The sequence below is a fragment of the Coenobita brevimanus genome, chromosome 115 (genome assembly GCF_032717465.1).
Source record: "Coenobita brevimanus isolate Jiangsu-jjx chromosome 115, ASM3271746v2, whole genome shotgun sequence".
Taxonomy (NCBI): domain Eukaryota; kingdom Metazoa; phylum Arthropoda; class Malacostraca; order Decapoda; family Coenobitidae; genus Coenobita; species Coenobita brevimanus.
The window spans coordinates 17978944-17993120 of NC_137068.1; the positions used below are offsets into that span (position 1 = coordinate 17978944).

Genomic DNA, 14177 nt, shown 5'->3' on the forward strand with positions numbered 1-14177 from the left:
GGGTAGTGGATGTTGGAGTGGCCTTGGTGAGAGAGGATAGTGTTTGGAAACTCCCTGTACTGTCGTTTGCAGATGATACTATGTTGTTGAGTGAAGACGAAGGGGAGCTGCAAGGCTTGGTGGATGAGTTTGGGAAAGTGTGTAAGAAACGGAATCTAAAGGTGAATGTAGGGTAGAGTAAAGTGATGGTCAATGAGAGAGGTGAAGTCAGTGAATGTACAGCGAGGTTGGATGGTGAGGAATTGGAAAACGTGAGTACGTTTAAGTACTTGGGTACTGTGATGAGTAAGGATGGAGGTTTGGAGGGTGAAGTGCTTGAAAGGGTACAGCAGGGAAGAAAGGTTGCTGGTTCTTTGAAAGCAGTGATAAGAAACAGGGAAGTGAGCATGGAAGTGAAAAAGTTACTACATGACAGTATTGTGATACCAACTCTAACGTATGGAAGTGAAGCTTGGACATTGTTGGAAGGACACAAGTCAAGAGTGAGAGCAGTGGAAATGAGTTATTTAAGAGGAGCCTGTGGAGTCACGTGGAGAGACAGGCTGACGAATGAGGGTACAAAGGAGCGTTGTGGTGTGGATGTGGATGTGATAGGAAGCGTTATGAGGAACACACTGAGGTGGTTTGGCTATGTGGAGAGGATGGAGGGTGAAAGATTGATGAAGAGAGTGTATGTGAGTGAGGTGGAGGGGGGAAGAGGGAGGGGGAGGCCGAGGATGAGATGGAGGGATGGGGTGGAGAGGTATATGAGAGAGGGGGGTGTGAGTTGGGAGCAGGGCAGTGAAATGGCGGGGGACAGGGCGACTTGGAGGCGATTTGTTTGTGGCCACCCCAAACGGGATTGAGGCGTCTGGCAATAGACAGATAGATAGACAGATTTTTCTCAAATGGGTGGATTTAGATACATGTACAGCTCTTACAAATACTGTATCTTCATAATGATGTCAGGGGATTCTCCTATGCTGCATAAAATTACTGTACTACAGTAGATTGATCAATGTACAGTAATTTCCCACTTAAAACTAAAATATGTTCCAACGAGCTACCACATTAAATAAGGGTTGTGTTCCAAGAAGAGGTTGTATTCTCTGTTAATAAAATAAATCATATTCTGGGCTGCAAACAACTATTAACAAGAGATTTTATTTTGTGCCTGGGTGTGTACCAAGTATTGAAGTCCTTAGGTAAGTCAAAGATATGGTGATACAGTATTAAGAACAGACAGTGTGAGCTGTATCAACCCTGACCTTTCATTGCACATCCTGACCACTGAACAGTGAAAAATAGTGTGCTAAGTGAAAATTCTTAATATATTAGTTAACAGCTTTATAGTAAATAACATATTAAGTGATAGTGTATTAAATAATTATGGAATTACTGTAAATCCATTTGGCTGCAGAGATATGGGTTTCAACTAATGAAGTAAATGGTTGCCATCTTTGGCTCGTCACCAGTACTTGTTTTTTGTACACCTTGTTTCTTGTACACCTGGAAATACATAAACAACAAAAGTGTAACAACCAAAAGAAACTGCTATGTGAAGAAGTGCTACAAAGCCTCCGGAGGTAAAATGAATGTTTCATACAATAAGTCCTTGTTATATATAACATTGCTTACCATAAACTGGCCTAAATTTCCATCTCTCCATCTTCAACATCTAGTTGTAACAAATTAGCATAAAGCAAGATACTAATCATAAATGTTCCAAGCTTAGTTGTAACATCCATCCATCCATCCATCATCCAAGCCTACATTGCCCCATGAGGAGCGTAAGAGCCCGGGACTAAGCAGTTGGTCCCAACATTTAAGATGAGAGTGACCAGCCTCACTCATCCCTGAGTGGCATTACATAAGCAATCAACCCCAACCACCCCTTGGATATAAACCTTCACCGGCTCAATCCGATTGGAGCGCAATAATTACTCACTAAACCACCAGGCGCCATAATTTGGTTATATGGTTACCACCCAGCGTAGTAAATGGTTTCCTGGTGTACAGGAAACAAATTAACATAAAGCAAGATACTAATCATACAGAAGTGTTATGGAGAGGATGTAGAACAGTAGTGCTGTCTTTCCTCCACTGACCTACATGAAATAAGCAGCAAAAGGATGAAAATCTGGGCCAGATTAAGGCAAAAAATGTACGTGTTACAAAAATCACTTTTTTTTTTTTCATACGACGGTTATTATACCTGTACTGCAAATTGGGGCAAAATGGTAAATCAGTTTTATAGACAGCAATGCAACTTAAAAAGCAACTTCTCTATAAATTACTGTGGATATGAAAAAAAAAAACTGAAAGCCAAAAGTGAGCAATAGTTGGGCAGCAAGGGTAAGGAATGGTAGGAAGAAGTTTAGCAAGTTGTTGCTTTTCTTGACATTGAGAGGGCTCTCCCTCTGCATTAAGTGGTCCTTCCATGCAGCGTGTGTTAGGAGTGTAATGCTGTATGGTAGTGAGATTTTGGCTGTAAGGAGGATATTCAGAGGCTCAAATGTACAGAGATAAGAATGATCAGAACAATATGTAGTGCATCCTTGAATGACACATGGGGGTAGAGGGACAGGATAATGAATGAAGAATTAAGAGGAAGGATGGGACCTGAATGTATTAGCGCTGTGATGAAAAAGAGTAGAATAAGATGGTTTGGCCATGTGCAGAGGATGAAGGATGACAACTGGGTGTGGAGGACGAGAGGTACAACAGTTGAGGTTAAAGTTGCAAGAGACAGACTGAAAAAAAACTTGGCACCAGGTCACAGTGTAATCTCATGAATATGAGACTTAACAGAGAGTCTGCTTGAGACTGAGTAGTGGTGAAAGCTGCCATTAAGTATCTAAGGCCAACACATGCAAGCATGCTGAAGCCTATATAAACTAATGAAAGGTGACATATCAAAGACTATGTGTACATGACTGTAATGTGATGTAAACCAGTACAGGTATCCTAGGTTTCCAATGATTCAATGTCCTGTCATTTGCTTAACTGAAAAATAAATTTGCTACTGTACTCACCTATCACCAACGACAAGGCCACATTCTGAGCAGATTTGATCTCCAGCTCGGTAATCTTCAATCAAGTGAGCTTCTGGGTGTTGTGGACAGCAAACTTCATTGAACCTGCCCCTAAAAATATAACAAAACAGATTGAAGTACCTGCTGTATATACTGCGTATACAGCAATACAGGCATCATATGCTGTAATACAACCTATTCAGGGAATTATTTTCCTTTCATACAACCATAGATGTGGAGCCTAAAATGGTGCCCCATTATCTAGATGGAGAGACAATGTGGCATTCACCCAGGAACCAAACCCCCACACTCTGCCACAGGGGAACATCAGTTACTGTACAAGATGCACTGAAGGGGTGGTTGCTTGCCTACAGTTGATGAGCCAGCTCAGCCATAAAGACGGGTTACTCAACAACAACCATGGAATATCAGGAATATAAGATATGCAATAGATATACTGATTAGCTGAGAAAGGTTCATTGATATCTTACCACACGGGCAGGTGGTGATGACCATTATCCACTCGCCTGACATAGTGCTACATACTTCTTCCTACACATTAATCATTCTATCTCTGTGTCTGCCCCTCTCTTCTGCTTCTCCCTTATCTTCCTGTCACTTTTTATTGTTCTTCTTCCAACTTCAGGCAGCTCTTCACTAGGTAACAAGCCTATTGGTTTCCAGTAACTCATAAAACTATATACAATACTGGACTGTAACCATATAACCAGAATTCGGGGTGGTGTGGGGCCAGCTATGGTGGCCTGGCTAACTGGGTGGAGCAATGCAAGTGCAGCAACCATCAAGGAGTCTTTAAAATTTCCCACCAACTGGAAAGTTTCACAGGTTATTTGTTATGGTTCACAGATTACCACAGATATTGGGCACTTTTTAGATTTTACCTCTAAGTGAAATATTATCAAGGCACAGCAATTCCAGGTGTCTTATTAACACTTCATGATCCTGAGGGAAACAATTTTAGTACAATTAAACCATTAAACTATTGCAGGGAAGTCAGGATATGTCACCAGAAGTTCCCCCACTGCCTACCCAACTCTGAAAAGGGAAATAAGAACGGCAAGGTACCAATCCACCCGGGTCTTCAACATCTGCACACTCATTAAACCACTCCAGGACAATACAGATTTAGATATGAAGTGAGTGCAATAACAAAAATAATATTTCTTTCAGAGTATAGTAGACCTCATTTTAGTGGGCTAATTGGGGGGAAGCCTCATCCAATAAAACAGACAGTCCTTTCTATCCGATGGTCCCCCCAGGGAGGTATTTCAAGCACATGTTTGAAAACAAATGAGTACAAGAGCATTTTCTTGTACAAAAAATGAAAACTATATCCATTTTACACTAACCTGGCTCATAATGTTGCCCTTCTGTAGCTTATTTCACATCCTTGTCATATCACATCTTCATGCATAGGACAGTACAGCACTGTACAGTATTACTACGGTCTGTTATTACAATTCAGCAATCACAATGGGATGAGGGCAATTTCATGCCTGGTTGGAGTACAAAGGGTAGGAAACTCAAGTACAGTATTGTGCCCCACTGAACAAACTTTGTTCATTATAGTAGACGAAACTACTGTACGTGGTGTCCGCTAAATACAATATCCGGTTGATCAAGGTCCATTAGAGTGAGGGTCTACTGTATCTAACAATGCCTACTGTATCTAATAAAGCCATCTGGACACACAAGGTACTGTGCTTGCTTACAGTGTCACCAGCTGGTTACACCAGTGCACCAAACTTACTAAAAAAACATTAACAACTCAACTGAAGCTACAGGAAACTGGACGAACTAGTCTAACCTAACCTTACCTAATATACCTACCCTATCCTAACTTAATCTAACCAGGGTTATTTAGGAGACATGTTGTGTGCTGAAGGTGGGGCTGGAGCTAGCTCTGTGGCTAGGGTGAGAAGTGGTTGGAAGAAGTTCAGGGAGCTCTTGCCTCTCCTGACATTGAGGGGCTCTCCCTACGTGCTAAGGGGTCTTTGTATGCAGCGTGTGTTAGGAGTGTAATGCTGTATGGCAGTGAGACCTGGGCAGTGAAGGAGGAAGACATTCGCCGGCTCAGACGTACAAAAAATGACAATGATTAGGTGGATGTGCAGTGCGTCCCTGCGTCCAAGGCCTGGAGGGGCTGGGTTTACAATGGAAGAGTTGAGAGGTAGGATGGGACTGGAGTGTATTGGTGTTGTGATGAGGAGAGGTAGATTGAGGTGGTTTGGACATGTGGAGAGGATGGGGGATGATAGTTGGGTGAGGAAGGTGAGAAGTGTTAATATTGGGGGTGGGGTTATGAGGGGTAGACCGAGAAAGACATGGGACGAGGTCATTAAGTGTGACCTTAGGGTTAAGGGACTGAACAGGGAGGCTGCAATGGATCGTGCAGCATGGAGAGCCGCCATTAGGTGACCAAGGCCGACACATGCAAGCATGTTGGAGCCTTTAAAAACGAAAACGAAAACGAGGGTGCTTTGCCCAAGCCCATAACAGCTCCATGATTTTAACTACCTACGGCCGTCACTATATCTAACCCTGAAAGCCCCCATACCTGTCTGGCCAGAACTCACTACCAGATCTAACTTAACATAAGCAACTGAACTAAAAAATTGGTAAAGCACTTGAACACTGCCCCTTAAGTATGACATTCATTAGGAAACTGACAACAAGCTTACTTCTTGGTAGTAACTTTGTTGAAGAGAGCATGCTACATATTATGATACAGGTAATCAGTCTTCTACTGTCTTCTACATACTGTACATACTGCAAATACTGTATTACAATTCAACCAATCGTTGTTCGTCATGGTTGTGTTTTAACCAATCAGTGTGGTACTGTACACTGATGCTTGCAAGTGAATCTAATTAGTGAGACTCCAGGAGCTTCCCTGCTTGGAATTTATTTTTATTTTTTTTATTTTTTGCTCACATATGCTCAATGCTTTTTCTAGTGCACTTTATGATATTTTCCTCCTCAAAATGTGGGGGGGGTCTTCTCTACAGTATTTCTATTGCAAATGTGTACTTATGGTGTTTCATAGTTGCCATGACAATTACTTACCGGGTATGACTATGGCACAGGGATCTGGATCTTGCAAGAGCTACTTTAAAGTGATTTGTGACTATGATGCCCAGTGTCAATTTTCTTGGTCATTACTTCCTACACTGTCGTCCCCTACCAATCTTTCCTGAATTAATGCATTAGAGAAGCATGACTAATCCTTTAACCAATGAGCAAAAGCCTAACTCGCCCTGCATGCACTGAATGTGACTCTGTTTGCCTGCAATAGCAAGAACATCTTTTCAAATAATGTTACTGTTGTGTGAAGGTTGTGGCCCTGTGCAGAGGGACATGGTTCAGATATGTTACTGAATTAACATGGCAAGCCTATAGATTTTTCACAATCACAGGCTTATAAATAATATATCTATCTATAGCCCAATGCCTCAATCCCCTAAGCGTGATATAGTGTGCTGGTATAAAGCAGGAGTTAGATACTGATGGCATAATAGTATAGTACTTTCTCTATCCCTAAAACCATGTGCATGCTAGACAGCAGACATCCCTAGCCCCACCGAATGACACAGACAAACAGCACAAACATACCGACACAGCTGTGGCTTTTTAAGGTACGGTAGGTGGCCAGTTTCGTTTTGAGCAGCCTTCAAGGTTAGGTTTAGTGGCAGTCTGGAAGGTTAATGTTATGGGGGGTCTAGGAGAGTGAAGCCCCCAGTTAGGTACACAGGTTTGGTATGGCCATTTTTTATATGCTTGTTGTTTTAATGGGTTTTCATGTGTTATGATCGATTTTTTATTGTCATTTTTTGCTGGAAATTTCTTTTCAAAATGGGAGGCCAAATAAGGCATTTCTAATAAAAATTACAATTAAAAAAAAAAAAAAAAAAAAGAATTTACAATAGTATTTTTCTCAACAGATTATTACATGAATGAAAGAATGAATGGCATTATAATATAAATACCACTGTGACAGCTTTAAAAGGTTGTGGAAACGCTACATAATTTTGAAGATATCAACTATACAACCTTACTAATTTTACACACAAACTGAGGGAAGTGGCTTCCTTCTATGCCAGACTTTCAGGTCAATCTGATTGGACAATTCACCACTCATCACTCATCCCAACTAGCCTAACTTAATATGACCTAACCTAACCTAACACAAAATAACCTAACCTGACTCGACCCACTGACCATTGTAGAACGTCACCACTGTCAACAAACCTAAACTGGTGCTCTTTAGTATGGTAAATGTTGCGCTATTTCCAAAGACTCTGGTTGTAATAAATTACAGTAATTACCGTATACAATTATGAAGGATAATCCCTGTCATAAAAGCTTCTCCATTTCTTAATGGAAGCTCTCCTGTAGCTTGTCTCTCTATTAGTTCCAAGATGGCAGGGACAAAAGAATGCTCAGGTTTGGTTTATATTATGGTATGGGTAGAACTTTACCACAACGGCATGGCAATTCCATCTGACTTCTTATATTCTCACGTTTATATGGAAATTAATTTCAGCACAATTTGTGGAGAGAATGGAGAATGAAAGACTGACTAAGAGGGTGTATGTAGGTGAGGTGGAGGGAGGGAGAGGGAGGGGTAGACCGAGGATGAGGTGGAGGGATGGAGTTGAGAGGTATATGAGGGAGGGGGGGGGTGAGTTGGGGGGAGGGTAGTCAAATGGTGGGTGACAGAGTGACTTGGAGGCGTTTTGTCTGCGGCCACCCTTTGCGGGATTAGGGCGTCGGGCTATGAATAGATAGATAGACAATTTGCAGCACAGCTATATCAATGCTTGTTGATTTTTTACTACAAAGCAGATACAGAATGAATTTCTATCTACTTTAGGGTATTTAACCCTTCGTACACCATGTGGGGTCAGACTGACCCCAACACATTTTTTTAAATGATGCCATTCAGTCACTTAATGTTTTAGGGATCTGACAGACCATGACTTTGTCTCTGGCCTGAGTATAAGCACAACATTTGAGTGGAAACTCATAGTGCAAGAATTAGGAGGGCGCAAGCTCCACTGGGGGTCATCCAGTACCCCACCTAACATTTCGTTTTCCCCCCCCCCCTGGATTCTAGATATTATTGACCAAATTAACATTGACAAAATTATTATTAACAAAATTAACATTTGTAACTTTGTGCAAATGTTAATTTGGACATGTGGAGAGGATGGGGAATGAAAGACTGACTAAGAGGGTGTATGTAGGTGAGGTGGAGGGAGGGAGAGGGAGGGGTAGACCGAGGATGAGGTGGAGGGATGGAGTTGAGAGGTATATGAGGGAGGGGGGGGTGAGTTGGGGGGAGGGGAGTCAAATGGTGGGTGACAGAGTGACTTGGAGGCGTTTTGTCTGCGGCCACCCTTTGCGGGATTAGGGCGTCGGGCTATAGATAGATAGATAGATAGAACTTTGTGCATATGGATGAAATCCAAAAATGAAGTTGATGTCTTTTAAGGTCCCACATGGCATTCCAGGCTATATTTTTTCACCCAGTGTGCCAAGAGTTACAAAAGCTGCCTGGATGCTCACAGTAGAGCTAACTTGTTTACTGACAATCTCGTCAGCTTAACCTAGGCTAACTGGAGGGCTTTGCCACCCAGACTCCGCATGATTTTACCCACCTAGAACTGCCACTAAACCTAAAGTTGGAAGTCCACAATTCCTATCAGACCAAATCTTCTACCCTAACATATTTTAATCAACCTGCGAGAGACCGAATGGAATATGAAATTCGGAAGACATTCCCTGGTGGTCAAGTACTAATATACTGTTAGCTTTTTTGTTAGTAATACTGAAATTACAATTTTCCATTTTTGATTTGTACTTTAAATACTTCTGACCAAAATTTCTTTGCAAAGCTAAGGTTCTTGAACTGATGTGGGTGAGGGGTTGTTAGTGCAAAAATGTGATTTGCAAAACATAACAAAATTCACTAGGCACCAACAATTTTGGGTCTGTTAAAAGAAATGTTAACAATTTCTGCCTGTCTGTTTTTTAACTCTATCACTACCATTCGTTTTTTAATTCATTTTAGGTAGGCTTATTTCCAGAATTTACTATATAACTTTGAGGGAGACTCTCTGAAGAAGCAGGATGGAGTCTTCAGCTCCTTCACAATTGGAGGTTCTTCTTTACATGAATATAATCGTCTAACAATAGTAAAACTAACAGAAAATACGTTACCGTAACGAAGGCGCTGACTCGTGGAAAGCTTTGTTCACTGTAAAGCCTATGCGACCTTCATTATTTTTCTTTGAATTAAAAGTCAACTTATCCACTGAAAAATAACAGAATGTTACCAGATTGCAAAAATTTACAGTAAAAGTTCCATTCACACTAAAACAATCTGCCTGAGTGTGAATGATTTATAAAAATGCATTAAAAACTGGGGCAGCCAAAGAATGGAGGCCTATTTAACCAATCCTAGTCCAACTTCCGCCCTCCTTTAGACACCCACACACGTTACACACCTTTAAAAATTAATGAGGTATATTAAGAGAACGAAGATCGACCTGATACTGCCGTGGGAAGGAATATATTGAGGAACCTGTAACGTACCTGCTCGCCATGTTTACGTCAAACGGTGTTCAAGGGGACCCACACAGAGTTGCCAAGCCCACTTTCGCAATACAGCTTAACTCACCCTCAAAATTTGCTGGCACGTCACCCAATGCAACTATAGCATGAAAATAATTAGAAGTAGTGGCGAAACCTGTATACCATCATAATAGTTGTGTTAAAATATCTGAATCAATGTTAGGTTTCTTGTCGCTAAACGTTAAATGTTGGCGCTAAATAAAGCGTATACGTACAACGAAAAATAGGCTAACTTGATAACCCTAGATTTGATAGAGTTGCCACGTACCTCTTATTTGTTAAAATCTCCTAAATTCTGTAGACGTAGTATACTGTATATATTCTATATTTATAAACAGTCCTCCAGAGTAAACAATTTATTGAATGTGAGGGAACGAGCCACTTCGGTTAACGATTATATGGAAATTAAACCAGTCGTCAGTCTTGTGAAATGGTAAACTCGTTCTATCCAGATATTTCGCCATCCTTCTTCCCAATACTCGAAGGTTTACTAGATTAGATTAGATTATAAGGCATTTACTTTATCACGGGAAAAGTGTCATGTCATTTTCACAGCCTTCGTAACGTTCAGTACGATGACTCCTCTTCCTTCTCGCTGCCAGACCATTTTACTCAGCTAAGGAGTGTCGAATGAATCAGAATGTATAGTCCTTTAATGTCTTACTGAAATACCTACCCCAACGGGAGACCTCGGTAGGGGTGGCACAATACCAACCCCAAGGAGAGGCAACGGACAGGGTGACGAAATACAAACCCATAGGGGAGGCCCCGGGGAGGCGCGTAGAGCGAATAAGGGATCCGAGCCAGAGGATCCTATGTCCCCCGCCACCATGTGACCCTCTTCCCTTCAACAGACCCAACCACAAGTACGCCGGGCTGGTAGACTACTTCAACTAGACCAGCGCTCGCCAGGATCGGGGTGGGACTTGTGGGAATACAGTCCCAGGCAGCACCGCGACGACGGCCACCGTCCACGTCGGGAAGGAAGAGACAGCCACGGTACATTCTTCTGCTGCTACCCCCTGCAGGACCGCGGTGACGGCCACCATCCGCACCGGGAAGGAAGGGACAGCCACCTGACGGCCACATTTGCACCAGGAAGAAAGGGACGGCCACCTGACAGGCACCGTCCACACTGGGAAGGAAGGGACAGCCACTGTATGCCCTCCACCTGCAGCCACTCCTGGGAACAGCACCATGGTGACAGCCACTGTCAGCACCTGGGGGAGACCGGCCACTGTACGTCTCCCTGCTGCGGCCCTAGAGAAGTGCAGAACTGCGGTGATGGCCACGGTCTACACCGGGAAGGAAGGGAATGCCACCGTACGCTTTCATCTGTCACCTCCTCAGGGAGCAGGACCATGGCGATGGCCACCGTCCGCACTAGGGAAGGGACAGTATGCCCTTCATCTACCGCCTCCTCAGGGAGTAGGACCACGGTGACAGCCACGGTCTGCACTGGGGAAGGGACAGCCACCGTACGCCCTTCACTTCCTGTCTCAGGGGCATGTGGAACAGCAACGAAAGCCACCGTCTGCATCGGGAAGGTAACGACCACTGTATGTCTCTCCTCCACTGCCCTTGTGACTATCCCCATGGGGGACATCCTTTGCTCACTTCGCCACTCACCCAGAGGCCAACTGGGACACCCTAAAATGCAGTATAATGTCACGGAGGGCAACCTGACATCCCCAGAAGGAGCCCACCTAGAAGTATATACAGCGCACCTGGACTCCAGATGACAAGGACATAAGTCCGCCTGGGCCGCGCACCCCTATGACCCAGAGCTCGCCCACCACCACCATAGCAGGAATACGAGACTACCTTCCGGGCGAGCCAACCACCAACAACCACGGGATGGAGCTCTTACTCCAGCTCCAGTCAGCACCCCTGAGACGGCCAGTAGCCGCTCAACCCTCCTACTGGAGCCGGCCTGCAGCCGTTCTGGAGGCAAACAGGAGACGGCCTGTAGCCGCTCCGGTTGTCGTCAGATGGCCAGAAGCCACTCTGAAGGTGCCCCTAACGAGACTGCCTGTAGCTGCTCGACCCTCCTACAGGAGATGGCCTGCAGCTGCTCTGGAGGCAAACAGAAGACTCCCTGTGGCTGCTCCCGCTTTTGTCATGAGACAGCCAGTAGCTGCTCTGAAGGTGCCTCTTGAGAGACGGCCTGTAGCCGCTCGACCCTCCTACAGGAGATGGCCTGCAGTCGCTCCGGAGGGAACCAGGAGATGGCCGGTAGCCGCTCCCAACTTCGTCAGGAGACAGCCTGTTGCCACTCTGAAGGTGCCCCTGAGTTGGCCTGTAGCTGCTCCCTCCTCCAGGCCACGGCCAGTATCTGGGCCTTAGCGACGGCCGGTAGCCGCACCCCCAGAAGGCCACATCCAGTAGCCGGGCTCTATGGCAGAAGACAGCTGGTAGCCACTCCTCCATCAGGTGCTGACTCCTGTTCACCAACCTACTACCCAAAGGGAGCCCTCAGCCTCGAGGAGTACTGGAGAGGCCCCATGACTACCACCGGGCTCCTCTCCCTGCAGCCGGATCTGGAGAGGACTCTCCTGACGGACCCCAACGTAGGCCAACGCAGCAGCCCTGTCTTGACAGCGTCTCCGAACACCGGGGACCGCAGCCCTTGGGACCTCCAGACCACCCCCAGGATCCCCAGGCGGGACCTCCCTACACTCAGACCCCGGAGATCTTCGTCCTCAGTCAGGCACCTGAGCAAGAAGTTCAGGCAGCTATTCGGCCCCAGCCCCAAGGGCCAGACTCCCGCTAAGCCTCGAAAGTGGGGGACCCTTCACCACCAGCAGCCCTGGACGAGAGAGGACGCCTGTACGCGTGATCCCATGGCCCCTGAACACAGAAGCCCCTGGCGGAACCCAGCCCCATCAGTAGTGAGGCTGAGTCACCTCCGCTGCCCTTGTACTTGACTGCCACGACGCCCAGACCCAAAAGAAGTGACAGTGAAAGCACAGTGTCCATGACATAGTGAAGTACAGGCAGAACAGTGAATTAACAGTATAAAGGAAGTCAGTGAGAAAAGCATCAGTGACAATATAAAAGATTGGTGGAATAAGTAAGGTAACAGTGAAACAGTGAACATGGCTAGGCAGTGAAATATGGGTCTATCACAGTGAATACGCAACCAAATAATAACGCCACACCACACTAAGATCATAAGCAGGCCCCTGTGTTAAAGTAATAATTACCCACAGTGAGATAGTACCACCAGTTAAACTAATACATAAAACTTGGACTTCCTGCAATAATAATGCATAACCCCTCTGTCTAAAGTGCTATTCACCTTACCCGACCTTGACCTGAGTAGTATCCTGCGCGATACTAATGACCCATATTTAGGCCTAAGAATTATTATTGTCCAGTATATCTGTATTCGTGACATCTACCTGTTTCACTGTAGAATTTAGTAATACACATGTAAGGTTGTTGCCCTGAGTTTTTGTGTCCTGTCTCTCTCCTATTTGTCTAAGCTCCGATCTAGAAAGAGAACCCAGCTACACACTAGGCATTAGAGGGACGGGAAGCCGACCCTAAAACATCTAGCATTACACTGGTGGACAGCGGTGGTTCTTGACCTAGGCATACCAGAGAGGTAATACCGGAAATACCGGAAAAATGGCAACCAAACCTCATGAGCAATTACCTAAACTCGACCCTGAACAATATGATGTTCACACATACCTGGCAGTTATTAAACCTTTGCTAGATACCAGGTTCGAGGATGACAAGCAAAAAATTGCAGTCATACGCAACTAGGCAAAGTGGCAGCTAATATAGCATCGAAGATCATTCCAGGGCTCACCTGGCAGAATTTCACGAAACTCGTGATTCAAGCCATCACTCCATTGCTAGGTAAAGTGGTGGTGCTATCCCAATTGGATAGCCTAACTGAAATACAGCATAGTGTCCCTTGGAACGCACAGCATAGTGCCCCCGTAAAGTCCCAGACACCCCCACAAGGACCCCACGGAGGAGCAGCAGCGGCACACCGAGACTCGGCGTGACAACGGCACAAGTCAGCCCGGGACGTATGCCCCTATGACTCGGAGCCCTCCTGCCGTTGCCACAGCAGGAATCCTGCACTACCTTCCAGGCGAGTTTCCACCAATCAATCTCGGGGTGGAGCTGTCTGTCCAGCTCCTACCAGCGCCGAGTTGGCCTGTAGCCACTCCCGCCTTCTTCAGGAGTCAGCCAGTAGCCTCTCCAAAGGTGTCTTCCCTCTTGGAATGGCCGGTAGCCGACCGCCCCTCACTAAGGAATCGGCCAGTAGCAGACCTGAGGGTAACAAGGAGACAGCCTGTAGTTGCTCCACACACACCCCTGAAGGAGTCGGCCTGTAGTCACTCCACACGCACCCCTGAAGAAGTCGGCCTGTAGCCGCTCCCACCTTCGTCAGACGGCCAGTAGCCGCTCCGAAGGCGTTGCCCCTGAGTCGGCCTGTAGCTGCTACACATCCCTCCTGCAGGAGTCGGCTGGTAGCCACTCCAA

General features: G+C 45.3%; 1 protein-coding gene across 1 annotated transcript in view; it reads right to left on the reverse strand.

Annotated features, from left to right (window-relative positions):
- Positions 1-11268, reverse strand: part of TfIIB (transcription factor IIB) — a 43351-nt gene extending 32083 nt beyond the window's left edge. Inside the window, exons 1-3 of the mRNA XM_080286927.1 lie at positions 10999-11268; positions 3735-3844; positions 3015-3125 (exon numbers count right to left, since the gene is read on the reverse strand). Of these exons, the coding sequence (XP_080143053.1) occupies positions 3015-3125; positions 3735-3844; positions 10999-11268 (491 nt within the window). The remainder of the gene's footprint in view (positions 1-3014; positions 3126-3734; positions 3845-10998) is intronic.
- Between the last annotated feature and the right edge of the window lie 2909 nt (positions 11269-14177).